The 21,141-nt window shown below is 40.4% G+C and overlaps 1 protein-coding gene across 1 annotated transcript in view; it reads left to right on the forward strand.

The window, feature by feature from the left end:
- Positions 1–21,141, forward strand: part of ADGRB3 (adhesion G protein-coupled receptor B3) — an 844,067-nt gene that overhangs the window by 340,588 nt on the left and 482,338 nt on the right. Inside the window, exons 5-6 of the mRNA XM_065911328.1 lie at positions 7,782–7,946; positions 8,414–8,578. Coding sequence (XP_065767400.1) covers positions 7,782–7,946; positions 8,414–8,578 — 330 coding nt within the window. The remainder of the gene's footprint in view (positions 1–7,781; positions 7,947–8,413; positions 8,579–21,141) is intronic.

Raw genomic sequence — 21,141 nt, forward strand, 5'->3', positions numbered from 1 at the left:
AAGAAAAGAGGGAGGGAGGGAGGAAATTTGGGAGAGACAACTTTAAACAAAGTCTACTCAATGCAGGATTCCCTGGGTTATGTCTATAATGGCACTACAGATTCAACATGTTCCAGATAGACATTTTTATTTCAGGGCTATATGCTGCTGACCTGTTGAAACCCCCTCTAGCCCAGTTCAGTAACAGGTCCTACTGTTTACCCCTGTGTGGGCTGCAGTCTGGTCCGCTGACATCTGCCACATCGATTCCTCCCCCTGTGCAGCCCAGCCTGCACAGAACCACAAAATAGAAGGGCTCAGATGTGAATGACACCACATCTCCTCGCAACTATAACGTCCTCTCGTGGCCTCTCAGATTTTGGTCCTATACCCTCTGGACCCCCCAGGAACTGGCTTCTGTTGCCCTCGGGAGCTACCTCCTGCTGTGTCCCCCCTTCATGAGCCCCAGACATATCTCTTGCCTGAAATGCACAAAGCCTTCCTGCCCTCAAGCCTGCCCTTGGGTGGAGCCTTCTGCAGAGCTCAAGTCTCTGGATCCTCCTCCCGATTGGAACTCAGCTCTCCTGAGGTCGCTCTGCCTTCAGACCTCTTCCCACTGAGACTCTTGTTTCTCCTCTGTTTCCTTGTTTACCATCATCTGTCTCCACCACAGCCCCTCAGACTGTGGGTTCCAGGAGAGCAGAGCTTGGTGGGTCTTCATCAGCACAGTTGTCCATGAGTCTAGGAGAACCAGGCCAGTCACAGTGTGGGTTCTCTGCATCAGGAGGGCATCTAGAGCCTGCAAGACCAGTTTTGGAATGTTTGCATGCATGTGTGTGTGCTAAGTCGCTTCAGTTGTGTCCGACTCTATGCAACCCCATGGACTGTAGCCTACCAGGCTCTTCTGTCCATGGGATTCTGCAGGCAAGAATACTGGAATAGGTTCCTATTTCCTTCTCCAAGGGGTCTTCCCCATTCAGGGATTGAACCCAGCCCTCTATGTCTCCTGCATTGGCAGGCGGATTTTGGACCACAAACAACACCTGGGAAGCCCGTTTTGGATTGTTTACATTTCCCCAAATCATCAGGAAGACTTTTCTAACAGAACGATAAGATGCTAATTAGCTTGCAATAGGCACAGATTTCGGAGAAGGAAATGGCAACCCACTCCAGTATTCGTGCCTGGAGAATCCTGTGGACAGGAGAGCCTGGTGGTCTGCTGTCCATGGGATCACATAGGGTCGGACACAACGGAAGTGACTTAGCAGCAGCAGCAGCAGGCACAGATTTCTAGAAAGCTTTGAGGTTTTTTCACACTCGTGGGTGTGCAGAGTCTGGGGTTCTCCCTGTAAGTGTGTTAAGACAGTCCCATATGAGTAAGTGGAGATGGGGTGGGGAGTGCTTTGATAGTCTCTGTGGTCTGAGCTCACCCGGGTGGAGAGCAAACCTAAATGCAGCTGGGAGAGGCAGCTTCAGCACTGCTTTGGATTCTCCAGCAAGCATCAGATAAGAAGAAACAAGTCTCTTCATGGCTTGTGGTTATGAAACAGAAACCTAAGGTGTATCATATGATAATTGGTTTTCATTTTAAGTATCTCAGTATTTATCCCTGAAGTGTAATGTACATGTCAGATTGGGAAATGCTTAAATGTCCAAAACAGAGCTCTTAATTTCCACCTCTCAAAAACCTCAACTTTCTTTTTATTTAGTGAAATAACACTACTATTTCTTAAAGACATTTCTTCTTTTCTTCTCGGTTCAGATATTTTCATGATATTGTGATACTCTTTCTTTAAAAAAAAAACTTTTGTTGGCGTATAACTGATTTAGTTTATTTCAGGTGTACCACAAGTGATTCAGTTATATGTACATACATACCAATATTTTTTCAGATTCTTCCCTCTCGTTGGTTATTACAGTTGTTGTTTAGTCACTAAGTCATGCCCAACTCCTTAGTGACCCTGTGAACTGTAGCCTGCCAGGCTCCTCTGTCCATGGGATTTCCCAGGCAAGAATATTGAAGCAGGTTGCCATGTCCTACTCCAGGGCATCTTCCTGAGCCAGAGAACTAACCCACATTGTGTCTCGTGTCTCCTGTATTGGCAGACAGATTCTATACCTCTGCGCCACCAGGGAAGTATAGTTCCCTTTGCTATAGAGTAGGTCCTTCTTGCTTATCTGTCTTATATATAACAGTGTGTATATCTTAATCCCAAACTCCTAATTTATCCCCCCACCCTTGTTGTTGTTCAGTCACTCAGTCGTGTCTGACACTTTGCAACCCCATGAATCGCAGCATGCCAGGCCTCCCTGTCCATCACCAACTCCTGGAATTTACTTAAACTCACACCCATCAAGTTGGTGATGCCATCCAGCCATCTCATCCTCTGTCGTCTCCTTCTCCTCCTGCCTTCAATCTTTCCCAGCATCAGGGTCTTCTCCAATGAGTCAGTTCTTTGCATCAGGTGGCCAAAGTATTGGAGTTTCAGCTTCAGCATCAGTCCTTCCAATGAACACCCAGGACTGATCTCCTTTAGGATGGACTGGTTGGATCTCCTTGCTGTTCAAGGGACTCTCAAGAGTCTTCTCCAACACCACAGTTCAAAAGCATCAATTCTTCGGTGCCCAGCTTTCTTTATAGTCTAGTTCTCACATCCATACATGACTACTGGAAAACCATAGCTTTGACTAGATGGACCTTTGTCAGCAAAGTCATGTCTCTGCTTTTTAACACACTGACCAGGTTTGTCATTGCTTTTCTTCCAAGAAGTTCATGTCTTTAATGGCTGCAGTCACCATCTGCAGTGATTTTGGAGCCAAGAAAATAAATAAACTCTGTCATTGTTTCCATTGTTTCCACATCTATTTGCCATGAAGTGATGGGACTGAATTCCATATTCAATGATCTTCATTTTTTAAATGCTGAGTTTTAAGCTAGCTTTTTCACTCTCTTCTTTTACCTTCATCAAGGGGTTCTTTAGTTCCTCTTCACTTGCTGCCATAAAGGTGATGTCATCTGCATATGTGAGGTTGCTGATATTTCTCCTGCCAATCTTGATTCCAACTTGTGCTTCATCCATCCTGGCATTTTGCATAATGTACTTTTCTGAGAGTCCCTTGGATTGCAAGGAGATCCAATCAGTCCATCCTAAAGGAGATCAGTCCTGGGTGTTTATTGGAAGGGCTGATGCTGAAGCTGAAACTCCAGTACTATAGCCTCCTGCTGAATTATCTACTCTGAGCCTTTCTCTATCTCACTCATTCCTAAATGTACATCTTCCTAGCTGTAGACACTCACCCTCTCTTCTTTGTAGTGAGTGTACAACTGTTAAATTCCTAAAAACTACTAATTTTTTTTACTTTAAAGCAGATTTCTTAAGGATATCAGATATTCTATTCCCTTATCCTGGTCACTTAACACTGAACTGACTGGCATCACTTAATTCATCTTTGTTTCTCTGTTGCTTTCTGAATGTTCTCAGTAGCTTGAATACCTGTACATTTTTTGGCCAAACAGATGGTACATACAGTGCAGGTATGAATCTTATTTTTTTTAAAACCTTTCTCCTTTGAATGCAACCTTAATAAGTGTTATGTTAGAAAAGCAAAATTCTGAAATGGAAAACACACTCATCTTCAAAGTCAACATCTAGAGGAAATGGATTCGCTAGACTTTTCTTTTTTGTCTGGCAAATGGATTATATAGTCAATAAGACTGTCAGGTGCTAAAAAGTGAGATGCTAAGTGACATGAATGGTATGATTAAATTGGCCTTTTATGATTTTTTTTCATCACACAGTACCATTAGATACATATTAAATAACTTTCTTTTTAATAGCTCCCTGCACGATCTGAAATTAGGTTCAAAGTACTCAATCCTATTCTGCCAGGGTGAGTCTTCACAGAAGCATTAGTTTATAACTTTGGATTTATAAAATAGACGAAAAGCAATGGAATGACATTGGAAAAAAGTGGACAGTAATATCCTGCATTTTTAACATTATATGCTAGTTAATGACTTCAGGTAAATATTTTGCCTGATCCCTTTGCTCACTTGTCATTTGTGGCCTATGGGATTATACCTTCATGAATGCTTCTCCTTTGTCTAATCTATCCAAATCTTCCCATACTAGTGAGTTTTCTGAAAGTTTTTATTGCTGTGTTAAATTGGTATTGCTTTTCATTTTGTATTTACTTATTTGTGTGCATACAGTAACTCTTTTGATGAGTTATAAAAGATTTTTGAGGTTGGAATTCAAATTCTTGTATTTCTTGTAACACTTATCACAGTGTCTGATGACTGAAAGATTCTCAATAGTCATTTGAATTAGTGAAGAAATAAATGCATCTCAATTTGAACTTCCAAAGAGAGGCTCAACCATCTGCATTCCATTCCAGCCTGGACACCTGGGTGTCCCCTTGGTCCTCTCTCCACTTGGGGCCCTTCCCTCGCGTCCCGGATCTCCCCAGGATGCCATCCAGGCACCTTCCCGCCTCCAGCTCAGAACCTCCTGGGCCTCTCCTGCCACTCTTCCCCTGCCTTGCGCCAGATACGATCAGAGTCCCGTTGAAATCCTCCAATGGCTGTTCAACAATCAGAGCAAAGAGATAAAATCCATAACACAGCTGACAAAAAGTTTGAAATCTGGCCCCTGCCTCTTCCCTGACCTCCCTGGGAGTTATTCACCTGCTGTCTGGGTGGTGCTCACAATGCCCCCCATTCGGTCCTGCCCAGCTCCTCTGTGTATCTTCATGGAACAAGCGCTTTCCTGGGGACTTCCTATCATCCTTCAAGTGTCCTTGAAAACTTGCTTTGTCATGGAAGACTCCCCAGGCCCTGCAAACTCTTGTCTTACTCTGTCTTGAAATCATCCTTTGCAGCAATGCTATAGGATTAATTTATTTGGCATGTAACTAAATTTATAACTTGTTCTAGGGAGTACTTTTCTAAAATATGAGTTCTGCAATTATCATTATTTATCATATTCATTGCTACCTGGACCCATCTCCAAAATCAAGGCCTTGTCTTTTTAAGTGGTCAATAAATATATTTGAAGAAATAAATCAATAAAAAGAAATAATAGACACATAAAAGTAAATAGAAATGAAGAATGAGGTAATAGTTGTTTGGAGGGCAGTAACATCTAATTGCATTCATTTAGAGTCTCTTGGTTGGCATTCATCTTCAAGGTTGGCTTCACCTTGTACAGGCACACCTCAGAAATATCACAGGTTCAGTTCCAGATCACCTCAATAAAGGGAATATCACAATAAAGTAAGTCATACCAATTTTTTGGTTCCCCAGTGCACATAAAAATTATGTTTATATTATACTGTAGTCTCTTAACTGTGCAATAATAACATTATGTCTTAAAAACAATGTAAGTACTTTAATTTTAAAATACTTTATTGCTAAAAAATGCTAACCATCATCTAAGCCTTCAGGAAATTGTAATCTTTTTGCTGGTAGAGGCTCTTGCCCACATGTTGGTGGCTACTGACTGGTCAAGGTGGTTGTTGCTGAGGGCTCAGATGGAAGTGGCGATTTCTTAAAATGAGACAGAAAAGTTCCCCACATTGGCTAATTCTTCATTTCATGAAATATTTCTCTGTAGCATGTAATCCTGTTTGATAGCATTTTGCCTGTAATAGAACTACTTTCAAGATTGACGTCAGTCCTCTCAGACTTCCGTTCTGCTCTATCAGCTATGTTTATGTCATATTTTAAATCCTTTGCTGTCATTCAACAATCTTCACAGTATCTTCACCAGGAGCAGATTCTACTTCAAGAAACTTTATTTACTTATCTATAACAAGCAATTCCTCAACCCTTCAAGTTTTATCATCAAATTGCAGTAATTCAGTAACATCTTAACGCTCCCCATATAATTCTAATTCTCTTGCTGTTTCCACATCTGCAGTTACTTCCTCCACTTAAGTCTTGAACCCCTTAAAGTCAATGAAGGTTGCAATCATTTTCCTCCAACCTTCTGTTACTGTTGTTATTTGGAGCACTTCCCATGAATCATGAATGGTCTTAATGGCATCTAGGATGGTGAATCCTTTCCAGAAGATTTCCTCTTCAGTGCCCAGATTCATCAGAGGAATCACTATATCTGGTGCCTACAGGCTTATAAAGTGTGTTTCTTAAATAATAGGACTTAAAGGTCAAAATATCTCTTTGATCTCCATCCATAAGAATGGACATTATGTTAGCAGGCATGAAAAAGCAACATTAGTCTCATTGTCCACATCAGAGTTCTTGGGTGACCAAGTGCATTGTCAATAAGCATTAATATTTTGAAAAAAAAAAAATCTTTTTTTCTGAGCAGTAGGTCAACAGTGGGCTTAAAATATTCAGTAAACCATGTTGTAAACAGATGTCCTGTCATGCAGGCTTTGTTGTTCCATTAATAGAAGAAATAGAGGAGATTTAGCATACTATAAGGGCCCTAGGATTTTCAGAATGGTGAATGAGGATTGGCTTCAAGTTAAAAGCTACATTAGCTGCTAACAAGAGTGTCAACCTGTCGTTTGAAGTATCGAATCCAGGCATTTACTTCTCCTCTCCAAATATGAAAGTCTTAGATGGCATCTTCTTCCAGTCGAAGGCTGCTTATATACAGTGAAAATCTGTTGTTTAGGGTAGCCACCCTCATGAGTTATCTTGGCCACAGCTTCTGAATAAATTGCTTCAGCTTCTGCATCAACACTTGTTGCTTCACCTTACACTTTGATGTTATGGAGACAGTTTCTTTTCAGCTTCATGAACCCGTCTCTGACTTTTCATCTGCAGCTTCCTCACCTCTCTCAGCCCTCATAGAATGGAAGATAGTTTGGGCTTCCCTGGTGGCTCAGAGGGTAAAGCGTCTGCCTACAATGTGGGAGACCTGGGTTTAATCCCCAGGTCGGGAAGATCCCCTGAAGAAGGAAATGGCAACCCACTCCAGTACTCTCACCTGGAAAATTCCATGGATGGAGGAGCCTGGTAGGCCACAGTCCATGGGATCACAAAGAGTCAGACACAACTGGTCAACTTCACTTCAGGGCCCTGTTATGTCTGGAAGAGACTTCTGCTTATGGGAATGGTGTGGTTGGTTGGATCTTCTCTCCAGAGCGGTCAAACTTTCTCTGTATGAGCAGGAAGGCTCTGTTCATTCCAGTGTTCACAAGAGTAGCACATTTAATTTCCTTCAAGAGTTTCCTTTAGATCCACAACTTGGCTGACTGTCACGAGGTCTGACTTTTGGCCTGTCTCATCTTTCAACACGCCTTCCTCACTAAGCTTATTAATTCCTGGGATTTGATTTCAAGTGAGAAATGTGTGACTCTCCCTTTCACTTGAATGCTTAGAGGCCTCTGTAGGGTTACAAATTGACCTGATTTCGTTATTGTTGGGTCTCAGGGAATTGGGAGGCCCAAAGTAAGGGAGAGAGATGAGGGATCAGCTGCCAGGTGGAGCAGTCAGAACACACACAAAACACTTATCTATTGAGTTCCCTGTCTGGTATGTGCCTGGTGCCCCAAGGCAATGACAACATTCACATCAAAGATCACTGATCACAGACCACCATAACAAATATAACAATCATAAAATGTCTGAATGAGTTTCTAAAATGTGACACAGGAAGCAAATGTTGTTGGAAAAATAGCACTGATAGACTTGTTATACAAGGTCGCTAAAGAACGTTAATGTGTCACAAGCGCAGTATCTGTAGAGGACAGTAAAGACCTGCGTCTATGTTGTATACAGCCTCCTCTCCTGGAAACCTCCTCACCCCATCTCTGCTTCTGCCTTGCAGTCGATGGACAGTGGCAGGAGTGGAGCTCCTGGAGCCAGTGCTCCGTGACCTGCTCGAATGGGACCCAGCAGAGGAGCCGACTGTGCACTGCCGCCGCGCACGGGGGCTCGGAGTGCAGGGGGCCCTGGGCAGAGAGCAGAGAGTGTTACAACCCCGAGTGCACAGGTGAGGTCTGGGGATTGCATTTACAGGATGCCTGCCATTGGGCCCTTGTGACAGAGCCATGCGCAACAGCCATGGGATAAACCGATCGTTATACATTTTTATAAATGAAACCAATTCTGCCAAGGCTCATTCTACTGTATGTTGCATTAAGAAGGCAACAAAATTCAGCAGCTTCTTAAATTAGATCAAATTAATTATATTATATTAAATATTGATTAAATCAACGAAGTCTAGAGCTGAACTTGTACTCTTTTTCAATTGTGTCCATTTGTAGATCCTGACAAGCCTATAGAAGTTTCTGTTCATCACAGTGCTCTAAATCTGGTCAGAAAGTCAAATATTTGTGTATACTATATTTGTGGTGGTAGATTAATAAAAACTGAACAGTCGTGGTCCTCACATTTCAGAATCCCTAAAGCGGTGAGTCCTGTACTACCCCATTGACCGTGGTGGCGTGTTTCTTTCAGCCAATGGGCAGTGGAATCCATGGGGTCATTGGAGTGGCTGCTCCAGGTCCTGTGACGGAGGCTGGGAGAGAAGGATGCGGACCTGCCAGGGCGCAGCCGTGACCGGACAGCCCTGTGAAGGGACAGGCGAGGAAGTGCGGAGATGCAGTGAGCAGCGCTGTCCCGGTGAGTGCACCCAGAGTGTTCCCGGGAGATACTCTGGTCCCTCAAAAAAAAAGATGAAAAGCATTGCCGTTGGTTGAAGATAATGTTTTATAGTTAAAGTATTGCTGTTGGTAAGTGGCGATTCACTTCTCTCCCTAATGTATGAGGTTTCCTCTGTTTCTGTGTCATAGACCGTTTTCTTTATGTTTCTTGTTTGCTGCAAAATGAGTAGGCACATTGAACAATAACATGGGTAGATATGTTTGAAGTTACTAATAGTTTGGGGTATCATTTTTTTAACTATCTTTATGAAATATTTGTTTACTGAGAGAACAAGTTGCCTTAGATTATTTTAGTAGAATATAGATGCACGAGAAAATACAAATATAAGGCTGAAACTCAGAAACTTGTAAATTCCACTGTTAATCCATCCTGATGTGTGACCTCAGACACCTCGGTTTACCTGCCCCATTCCCACTGAGTCCCTATGAGGAACTCACTTTAAAATGACAGCGTCAGGTCTTAATTCATAGAGAAAGTCTGGAAGTACTGCTACATTAAACGATTTTACACATAAGCATAGCATACAGGAAAGATCAGAACTTGAACATATTATAAATCACATATATCTGAAAGCTCATGTAGAACAAAGACTCCTTCCTAAGAGTGTGTACATTTCATAAAATGCTGTTAGCACTCAAGACTCAATAAATAAGTGAAAATTAGGGTTTTAGAATGATATCATTGGCAAAATTTTGTAGACGTGCTAGAAAAGCTAGTAGCATGGAGTTGTAAAATTTCACTGCTGTGTATAAAACTCTGAACTTAAGAGATTCGAAGACCCAGTTAGAGTTGATGTTGCCACTGTTAACTCTTGTGGGCAAGCTCGCCAACTCTGGCTGTCTGGTCCTGCTGGGCGTGATGACTGTACCTGTTTGATATTCCTTCTCAGTTCAGACAACTATGGATTTCTGTCTCTTATCTGACATGACTACTTCAATTTAGAAAAAACTCAATGAATTCTAAGTTATCTGGGATCAAAACTTTGTATTTCTCCATATTTAGAATTCTAAAGACTTTTCATGGTTCAGCGATAATAGCAACAGAAACTAGACTCTGAGGGCAACAATAAGTCAGTTGTGTTCTTTTTAGGGCTTTAAAAAATCTAAAATTAGTTTTGTTCATTCTTAAAGCCATATGAATCCTGAATGATAAGAAGTAACCAGCATGGAGGGTTCTGTTGAGAAGGATGCCTACACCAATTAGCACTGTGAAATTTCTCCTCTGCTTCATAAAAATTAGGAAGCATTAAACAAAGGCATTTATTTTGCCCAGGGAGAAATTTCACTGGAACAGCAAGCATAATTAAATAAGAGCCTTTTTAATATTTGAAGTTATCTAAACTCGTCTGAGCATGCCAAGGTTCTTAACCGGTCCTGTAACACTGACTTTCATCTGCAAATACAGATATAAGATGGTGCTGCTTGCAACCAGATTTATAAAGATTGCCACCTGCTGTCTGGAAAACATTTTACATATCTGTTTACAAAAAAAGATACTATACCTTGTTTGCTAGGTTTATTTGCCCGCTTTCATGATTTCAGTGAGATTAAAAAATCATATAAAACTGTAAACACTTTTTACATTATATAAATATATATTTTGACATTAACCTTGATACTTTCATTTTTCTCTATTCAAAACTATGAATTAACTCATCTCCAAGTATGTAAATAACATTTTTTAATTAAAATGAATTATTGAGTTAGCTAAACAATTCACAAATTAATGCTTGTATGGGGGTAAAAAGATAATCATATTTACTAAGTTTTTGAAAATATATCCTGATCTTTCACCTTCATACAAATCACACTGTCCATTAACATGTGAGTATTAATTTCAACAATACTTCTGCCTCTGTACAGAAATTTTATCAAAATAAAAGTGGGTTTCTTTTAATATTTATCCTTTAACTTTTCCATGCACATCAATGTCATCTCCAGATTTTTTTTGGGAAAAAAATCATTATTTTTTTTTTCCAAAAAGGCAGGGATAATAAATAGTTTAGTTTTCCACAGTGAACTTGATTTATACACTATACTGGCTTTTCAACTCAGAGCAGTTGTTTCTTTATGGTCAGTATATATTCCTTTTATAATTAGGAGCGTAGGTTTTCTAATTTCTTCCACTAGATTGCTCCTAATTTGCACACTGGCAATATAATTTGAGAAAACTTTCAAATTATCTTAACAGTTGCTAAGTCATTTTTTCTTGTTTTGTTAAAGCTGAAGTTTTCTCTTAAAATAATATGCTTTTTCTAGTGCTATTTATAGTATTGTTCATTCTTAATTTTATTCATCTTGCTGGAAACAAATAAATTAGTATTTATTTTTATGCTTAACTTAATTTGGATACAAAACTAATCAAGTTTGCCAACGAAACCCTCTGTTGTCAAGAAAGAAAAGTATAATATATGCACATCTTTGGGTAATTAATGAAAATAATGATTAATTATCTGGACTTAATCAAAAGCTCTTATGACATCTACTAAAAATGGAAAATATAAAATATTTTCCTAACAAGAATAGGATATTTCTTTCCTGGTAAATAGATCAAATAAAAGTAAAAAGAGCATCATCAATGTCCCTGTCTTCATAAGAAAGAGAACGAGAAAAATATTATATTGTTATTTTAAAACTACTGCTAGTTAAGAAATAAAGGAGCTACAGGGGAGATAATTAGGTTGCCCAAATTTTAAGTTGATCAAACTCACCAAATAATGATTTTATTGATCTCAGTCTTGTTATATACTCAAGCTTTTTGGCTTAAACTAGTGGAATAATTTTGTTATATTGCTACAATGTGAAAACATACTATTTTTAGTCTTTGGTTGGTTTTTTCTCCCCCAATTTTCCCCTGGTTAATATCATTCAGAAAGCAAAGTTACTGCTGATTCACCTATGTTAGCCTAGGCTTCCCAAGGCCTCTCTGCTCTATGCCAGGGAAGGGCTTGCTCTTCCCAGAGCCCAGTTCTACGATCCATGAATCTTTAGTCATTAGTTGCTAAATTGGAACCTGCCATTCACAGGCAGATGTTACACTTAATTTATATATAAAATGTTCTTCTTGGAGTCACCATTGCTTTGTCTACAAATGATGAGCAAACCCTGCAGGTAGAATGTGCTGAGAAAAACTTCGTAACAGCAATTTAAACTGCTTAAACTTAAACTGCTCCAGAGATGGAGCAGTTATTGTGATTCTGAACTCTAGATCATCTGGTTTCTGGGTAACTTTCTTTTAGCAGGGAGAAAACATCACCACGCTTTCTTTCTTTGAGCTTTTATCTTCCCTGAGTGCCTCTCTGAATTGTCCAGAGCTGTGCTCCCCAAACTTTACTTGACAAATCCCTTTTAAAATTGCATCAAAAAACACTTAGAAATAAACCTGACATAGGAGGTGAAAATATGCTAAGAACTATAAAATATTAATAAAGGAAATTGAAGATGATTCAAAGAAATGGAAAGATATCCCATGCTCTTAGACTGGAAGAATTAATATTGTTAAAGTGACCATACTACCCAAAGCAATCTATATATTTAAAGTATTCCTATCATTTTTTCACAGAACTAGAACAAATAATCCTAAAATGTATATGGGACTTTAAAAGACCCAGAATTGCCAAAGCAATCCTGAGGAAAAATTTAAAAACAGGAGGCATAACCCTCCCAGAATTCAGATAATACTACAAGTACACAGTAATCAAAACAACATGCTATAGACACAAAAACAGACATATGGATCAATGGAACAGAATAGAGAGCCTGGAAATAAACCCGTACACCTATGGACAGTTAGTATTCAACAAAGGAGGCAAGGACTTAATTTCAAAAATGTTCAAACAGCTCATACAACTCAGTAACAAAAAAATACAACCCAATCAAAAAATGAGCAGAAGACTTAAATAGACATTTCTCCAAAGAAGACTTACAGATGGCCAACAGGCATATGACAAGATGCTCAACATCACTAATTATTCATTTCAGTTCAGTTCAATTGCTCAGTCGTGTCTGACTCTTTGCAACCCCATGAATCGCAGCACTCCAGGCCTCCCTGTCCATCACCAACTCCCAGAGTTTACCCAAACCCATGTCCATCAAGTCGGTAATGCCATCCAGCCATCTCATCCTCTGTCATCCCCTTCTCCTCCTGCCCCCAATCTCTCCCAGCATCAGTGTTTTTCAATAAGTCAACTCTTCACATGAGGTGGCCAAAGTACTGGAATTTCAGCTTCAGCATCAGTCCTTCCAATGAACACCCAGGACTGATCTCCTTTAGGATGGACTGGTTGGATCTCCTCACAGCCCAAGGGACTCTCAAGAGTCTTCTCCAACACCACAGTTCAAAACCATCAATTTTTTGGCACTCAGCTTTCTTCACAGTCCAACTCTCATTATTAGAGAAATGTAGATCAATACTACAGTGAGATACCACCTTATACCAGTCAAAATAGCCATAGTTAAAAATTATATTACTACAAATAACAAATGGTGGAGAGGGTGTGAAGAAGAAAGAACCCTTCCACATTGTTGGTGGGAATGTAAATTGGTGCACCCACTGTGGAAAACAGTATAGAGTTTCCTCAAAACAAACAAAAATAGAGCTACCACAAGATCCAGCAATCCCGCTCCTGTGCATATGTCCAAACAAAGCTATAATTCAAAACTATACATGCACCTCAAACTTTAGTGGACAGAATAATCACCCAGAGAGCTTGTTAAGACAGAGATTCATGGGCCAGAGTCCTCTGTCCCAAGGTTCTGATTCAGTAGGTCTAGTCCAGGCCTGGGAACCTGCATTTCTAACAAGCTCCCAGGTGTTGGCGGTAATGCTGCAGATGATCAAATAGGTTGCACTGGCCTTGAGTACAAGTAAGTAAATGTAAGTGACAAAACTAGCAAAGAATGGAAAATGGTTCTCACCCTTAACCACACTGTTGCAAGCTGCAATATCACCGTCATAAGACTGCAGGATTTTATTGTATTCACACTTCATAAATAAGGAGGGGTTGTTTCTGAAATCTGCTCATAACAAAAATATAGGTAATGCATTTCACATTCCCCTACCCAACTCTTGTTTCAACCAAAATAAAATAGAAACATAGGGCAATTAGCCAGCTGTTGCGGACAAGGAATGGTTTCGGCAGGGCTTTTAGTTGTACAGTCCTGGTGCAAGAAGAACTGGAGTGTCACTGGAATCCGTTTGAGGTGAAGTTGTGCATCTCAAGGACAATATCTTCTGTAGCAGAGCTGCTTTTTCACTGCCTGTCCCCATGCTCTGAGCTACTCTGCACACACACAGAACTAGCTGTGTAATATCTGGAGCAGGGAGGTGTCAGGAAGGAGGATGGAGTCTGTGCTCATATCGACTTACAGTCTCCTCCATTCCCAGGGGGAGGACTGGGGAATTAATTAATCACTTTCAATACAAATATTCTGTCTTTGTTAGAGACAAGTTTAACAAGTTAAAAAGTCAGACTTCTAAGTCGTGTAGGCTGAAAGAGTTGTTTGATGGACTGAGGTCTACTACGTCCTCACAGAGCGATTTCTCTCTGCCTTGTTTTCCCCATGATCACAGAGATGAAAATAACTGCAACCACTCTGAGGGTTGTTATGACAATTATTTGAATTAAAAATATTTAATGCACTTGGAAGACTGCCTGATTCATAGGGATGTGTAAATATTGCTGTTGTAACAGTGTGTCAGCTTGAGACTGATAATAGTCATTCTCCATATAAGGAAGGCTCTTTAGAAACACATTTGATAAATACCCCTCTTCTTCCCTCAGACCTTAGCAGCACCATGAAGTCTTCATGTGTGTTGGTTCCACTTCTGAATTAGAGTGGTGGGAGCCCAGAGGCGGAATTGATCTCATTTACCTCTGCACCCCCAGCATAAGGGGATCCTGAAACATTAGAATTAAAGAATTGCCAGCAAGTCAGATTTGAGATGTGGGGTCACGCATCATGCATATTTTTCTTCTGTTTTCTGCATGCAGCGCTACAGTGTAGAATCAATTTCTCTTTAATGCTGAAATTCTAGCATAAGTGGGGAAAACTAATTTTCCACATCAAATTGATTTAAGTCCTGTATAATTTTTGCTATTTTTAAGAGACAGAAAATCAGTTTGAATAGACAGATTAACAGCTAATCACTAGGTAATTGCTACCTTGTTTGAAGGGAGCATGCTCACTGTGTATGTGTGGCTTCAAGTACAGTTGTATCTTACAGATGGGTTTTTATATCTTTACACTAGTGAGAGTAAACAGTGGAATTTTTCAGCTGATAAAACCGTCGTGGTTCCATTTTGGTGAGGCATAAAAAAGCAAGTGGTTCACACTGCTACACAATAATATGTTTTTTATTTTGAGCACAGAACCGTGGCCTGAGCTAATTATATATTGCATAATTTACAAAATGCACACAGGTAGAATTAAGCAGAAAAAAAAATAACACACATCTCTATTACCAGCTTTTCTTTCTCTCCTGCACTTTAGTTTCATACACCGGCCAGCTTTTCAATGCCAGATAACTCCACGTCAAAACTATTTTCAGCCTCTCTCGTAAGCCGTATCCTCCCTGTGTTCTGTAGCTCAGGTCAGAGCACACCGGACTTTCTTCCTGGAAACCCGAGTTCCATCTTTGCTCTCTCTCTCGTCCTCTCCTCCAACGAGAGCCGTGGAGCAGAGCCGGCCATCCTCCTAAGTGGGTTGGAATCTACCCACTTCCCTGGCCACTTCCTGTGATCCTCCAGCCTACATCCCTGCTTACACCATTTCAATTGTTACAGGCCTGCCTGACTTCAGTCTCGCTCTCCCTTGACCCACTCTGCAAACTGCCTGAATGGTTTCAAAACATGACAATGTGTATCCCTCCCCTTAAGTTCAAAGCCCTATTTTAGCTCTTTACTTCACCCCACCCCGCTCCTGCAATAACCCCCCCTCTGGCCATCCCCATTTTTCCTTGCCATCCTGAAAGGTTCCCCAAGATTTGGATGGACCAGGCTCTTCCTTCCCCGCTGATCCTGCCGCACAGGGTTCCCAAGGCACACTTCGCATCCTCACTGGCTGACACTTCCTCGCCCTTCACACCTCCACTCGATCATCCTTCGGGAAGTCCTCCCCTGATATGCCCCTAGAGCAGCCAGAACTCCCCAAATCATAGTGTGCGCCCAGCTGCATTGCAATTTCTCTACTTATGTGTCCTTCACTATCATGGAGTTGAGAGGCCCTGACTGTTCACGTCTATTTGTGTGTGTGTGCTCTATCTTTCAAGGAGGCTGGGACACGATAGGGGCTCAAATATTTATAGAATGAATGAGCTCCCTTCCTGCCACTGAGGCGACCCCAGAAAGAGTCTCACTCTTGGGAACTTCATAAACCTAACATGGAAGAAAACAAACTGTCATTTTACTATCTACATTGTTCTGTTTTAGGTATGAGCCGCAATAGAGCTATTTTCTGAACTAATTTTTTTTAAAGGTTTAATCTTCAAAGATGCCAAATAACTTTTGATGAAATATTTAAAACAGCTGAGGGATTCGACATGCCTTCTAAAAAGCTGAGAATCCTGGGCCAATTTGCAACTTTGAATCTCTTAATTCCCCTGGCATCTTCCTTTCTTATCATTTGTGTACTGAGTAGAAACTCGGTACAAAAAGCATGATGAATCCTAAGCTTCACGAATTTGCAGGGCAGAGCACAAAGTTTGTTGACTTCTCTGGGTTTAAAAAATTACTGTGATTTTTTGTTTTTGTTTTTGAACTGGCTGAAGTACCCCCTTGTGATTGTCACCAGGCAAATGGGAATTAGTACTTATTTGAGTGGTGTGGTTGGAAAAATAGCTTTTTAATCAGCTTTTTCTTTCACCAGTTAGACTATATGCAGATCATATCAGAGGATTCTGAATAGGGTCCCTGGAACACTTACCAAGTCAGGCACAGCCATACATGATCAATTTTTGTAATTAACCAGTACCATGGAAACCCATTTTGGCTAATTTTTAGGAAAAGTGTAGTAGCTAACTGCTCCCTCTTATTGCTTCTAAATGAAACTTATTATTTACTACTGACCTATCTTTCTCTCTCACACACACACAGAGTCCTTAGTACTTTGCAAAATCATCCTCATTCTCTGTCATCTTAGGCACTGGAATAATGGGAAAATAGACCTTTTGAGCATATTTGGTAGCTTTGGGTTAAAAATACACGTGTGTATAGCTGTGAAAGTCACTCAGTAGTTTCCGACTCTTTGTGAACCCATGGACTATACAGTCCATGGAATTCTCCAGGCCAGAATACTGGAGTGGGTAACCTTTCCCTTCTCCAGGGGATTGTCCCAACCCACGGATTGAACCCAGGTCTCCTGCTTTGCAGGCAAATTCTTTACCAGCTGAGCCACAAAAGAAGCCCAAGAATACTGGAGTGGGTAGCCTATCCCTTCTCCAGCGGATCTTCCTGACCCAGGAATCAAACTGGGGTCTCCTGCATTGCAGGTGGAATCTTTACCAACTGAGCTACAAGAGAGTAGTTACCCACTATCTTTTAGCAGACCTGTAAGTGCTATGTGTCCTAAGGATGAAACTAAAATCCTTTTCTTCATGGTGCTCACACTCTAGCAGGAGGAGGCAAAAAATAATATATAAAGCAGAAAATCGTGCAGACGTATATGGTTAGGAGTGTCTTGGGGAACACAAGGGCAGAGGAAGGACTGGAGGCATAGGGTAGGCAGGCAGGCTGTCTCTGAGAAGGCGGGTTGCAGCAAAGCTTGAAGGCAGTGGAGAGGAGCCAGGAGGAGCTTTAGGGAAGGAAGCGGGGCGGTGTCCTGGGCAGAAAGAAGCGGTGCCCGGGGCTCTAGCGTGGGGTCATCGTGAAGCTGAAGACGCCTCCAGGGGGTAGTAGGAGCGGAAGCGGAGGAGCTGATGAAGGAGCAACGCTGTAGGGTCTTGTGACTGCTGCTCCTTAAGTCGCTCAGCATCGCGCTTCTATGGAGAGAACTTTCCCCCAAGTAATGCACTTTTTAAAAAAATTGAGCACTGATCCTAGCCTGCCTTGATTTTGAACTTCATCAGTTCCAGGTGTGAGCTGGGTAACTGTTTCACCCTGTTGGCCCACTCTTGCCATCTAGTGGGGAAAGTGAAAGTCTTCAAGCCAGAATACTGGCGTGGGTAGCCTTTCCCTTCTCCAGGGGATCTTCCCAACCCAGGGATCGAACCCATGTCTCCCACATTTCAGGCAGATTCTTTACCAGCTGAGCTATCAGTGAGTACTTGTAATTACCAGACTTTCTTACTCCCAAGGTAGACTGGGGCAGGGCACTCTTGGGAATAACAATGGATGTGAGAAATTTTCGGAAACCTTACCTGGAAATGAAGAAATCAGGGTGTATGTGACTCTATCACTGACTTATGTCAAGACTGAATCAGGAAAGAAAATTGAAAGCTATAGCAACAGGTTTCATGAAATGTATTTCAAATTTCATCAATGGAACTGATGAAAATTTGGGTTTGAAAATAGTAAAAAGGTACAAGTGAAGTGAAAAATTACAAAGGAAGAGTTAATTAGGTGATGTTGATCAGAAGCTGGGTATATAACAAAAAGAATAGTCAAATGTCATGGTAATGTTAGATTGATCACTGCTAAGCTTTCTTAAAATAGACTAGCTTTATATAGAATTCAACTATAGAATAAACTGTACATGATGCATTCTGTGCATTTTAACACATAATTTTCCTTTTCATGTTCTATAGTAGTTTGGGTTGACATTTACAGAAGCACAATTATCATCTGTTACAGTGTTGTCCAGGATGGTAGACATTAAAATTTTAACTTGCGTTAATAAAAATTAGATATATTTAACACTCAGTTCTCAGTCTTCCTTGCCACACTCCAAGTGCTCAATGGCCACACTGACTAGAGGCCACCATATTGGACAGTGAAATTCTCCTTTCTATCATGGAGGAAAGTTCTACCAGATGACACTAGTCTTACATTGTTTCCTCAGTAAAGCTGATTTACTCAACAAACATGTTTTGAATCTTTACTACATGCTAGACATCATAACAGTTCATTACAGCAGGTGAAAGATAAATAAATAAAACATAATTAGTCTCCTAAAGGGCAAAATTTAGGAGTTGAGAAGGTTTACACCTGTAACCGGATGCTTTCCATCCACTGTGAGAAGAGCTATAATACTTGCATATCCAGTGACTGAGGTACTGAGAAGACTTCCCAGAGGATCCACAATTTAAGATGCGTTTTAAAGATAAACAGGAATGTTAACAAAAAACAAGGAGGGACGTGAATATTTTAAGTAGAGGATATAGCTTCTGCAAAGTCAAGGAAGTGTGAATTTGTAGGGAGTATCTGGAGAATTATGATTCTATGTGTCTGGCTGGTTCATGGGAGAATAAATATGAATTGTAATTGGAGAGCAAGGCTAGGGCTTGCTGGAAGGGCCTTTTCTATCACAGCCAGAACAGTTATCTTTATCCTGTCAGATGACTGGAAAACCATGGAAAATTTTATGCAGCACATTATGGGATTACTCTTCATTTTAGAGATTACTGTATTGATGTGGTATAAAAATTGCATTGAACATTCATGTCAAAGTATGGCAAAAACCACTACAATATTGTAAAGTAATTAACCTCCAATTAAAATGAATTTTTAAAAAAAGGAAAAAAAATTGTATTGAAGAGGAAAGATGCTGAAGAATAGAAGCACTTTACATCCTGCATCTTACATGTAATAAATATATCTATATTTGGAATAAAAAATCAATTCACCTCTCTGAGCTTGTTTTCCCATTTGATCAATGCAGCTAATAGTCTCTATCCTATAAAGTTGTTGGGGAAATTAAATGAGTCCATTCATGTAAGACGGTTAGTAAGGGCTCAATAATATTACTGTTATTAGGTTTGAAATTGTCTAAGGAAAGCTTTTAACATGAGGAAAATGTAAGGGGTGGATGATTCTGCAAAAATGCAGTGAATGCAACAGGGAGAAAGAATGATACAAGTGCTTGAGAGAAAAGAGCCTTCTAAGACCTTAAAGAAAGTGTTTCCAGGTAGGAGGGAGATGTCAAAGGAACAAGTGCCATGGGTGAGGTTCTGTGAATGATGACCAAGGTGAATGTGTTGGGTTTGGCTGTTAGCAGATCACTGGTGGGTGAGGACAGGACATTTATGAATGTGGGGCTGGTGAAGGTTGGATCAACAGCTAAACCACCCGCCAAACAAAGATTCCATGACTTGGAGACAGGTGGCTGTGTGTTTTAATGAGAATCTAAATTATGTATATGTTATACACACACATATAAACTCAATATGAGGGAGATTATCAAGGTAGCAAAGAGGGTGTGCAGGAGTCAGGGTTCTAGAATCAGTCCTGCTGATACCTCTACCAGTCCCATCACCTAGACAAGCCTCTTCTTTGGGGGCCTCTGTGCCTCAACCATAAAGAACAAGGAGATTGATCAGATGCTCTTCAATATCACTCTCAGTTCTAAATGCCCACATTAAAACCACTCATCTCAGTGAATTATTATTTCAAGAAAGTATTATTTCAAGATGGCAATGTCTCAAAGTGCGTTCTTCATTTACTAACAACTCTAATGGGTCCTAACAATGTCCTAAACTTTGAAGTGGAATTAGTATCTAGATTAGCATGACTTAAATAGTATATTGTCCCCAGAACAAGAAATTTCTCACCGGTATCACACTCATATATAGGTATTCACGTATTCATTCAACATTGGATGACATCTCTGTGCCAAACACACCTTTATGTGTAAGATAGAAAGGACCTAACATCCCAGACAAGTTGTGAGGACAAATATATAAATGTCAATGCTGTGTGGGAGCAGAACAGCAGGTGTGTCTGGAAAAGTCACAAGTGTTCTTTCTAGGAGTAAGGTGTCAAGTTTAGTACAACATATGCTTTTTTCTTTCACAAATTGTTTAGTATTTCTAGTATGCATCTGTTATTCTTGAAATTCCCTTTATCTTTCTTGGCTCAGTAATCAAATTGAGCTTTTGAAGGAAAAGAAAATACTTCATTTATTTTTATATGATGTAGTGTGATTGCCTTTATTGCTCTTATATGAAGAAAAACAGTTATATGCTTTGTCCTTTATGTTTATTTACTGTTAACACCTACAGTTAATAATTCTGATATGACTTTCACTTTATTAGAAATCATTTTATTGTGTAACATCCCAGGATTTTATGAATAATGATGAGTATTGGAAAGACAATTTATACGTTTGAATATGATATGATGTTCAGTTTTTAGGTGTATTGCGGATACTGTTCATGACACCAACTGGCTCGCTGTTCACTGAAGTCATGGTAGGCAAGGTGCAAGCTAAGAGGCTGGAAGAAAATGTGAGGAGCTGTAGGAACTGCAGACACATTTATTCTCTCCTGGGTGGAACAGCAGCCCTAGCAGCAGACATAACATAACACAACATAACTACACAGAACCCTTCCGGGCTTTTCCAGGTGAAGCATATACAGGCGCACACGAA

This window comes from Muntiacus reevesi, chromosome 19 (genome assembly GCF_963930625.1).
Source record: "Muntiacus reevesi chromosome 19, mMunRee1.1, whole genome shotgun sequence".
In the NCBI taxonomy this organism is placed as follows: domain Eukaryota; kingdom Metazoa; phylum Chordata; class Mammalia; order Artiodactyla; family Cervidae; genus Muntiacus; species Muntiacus reevesi.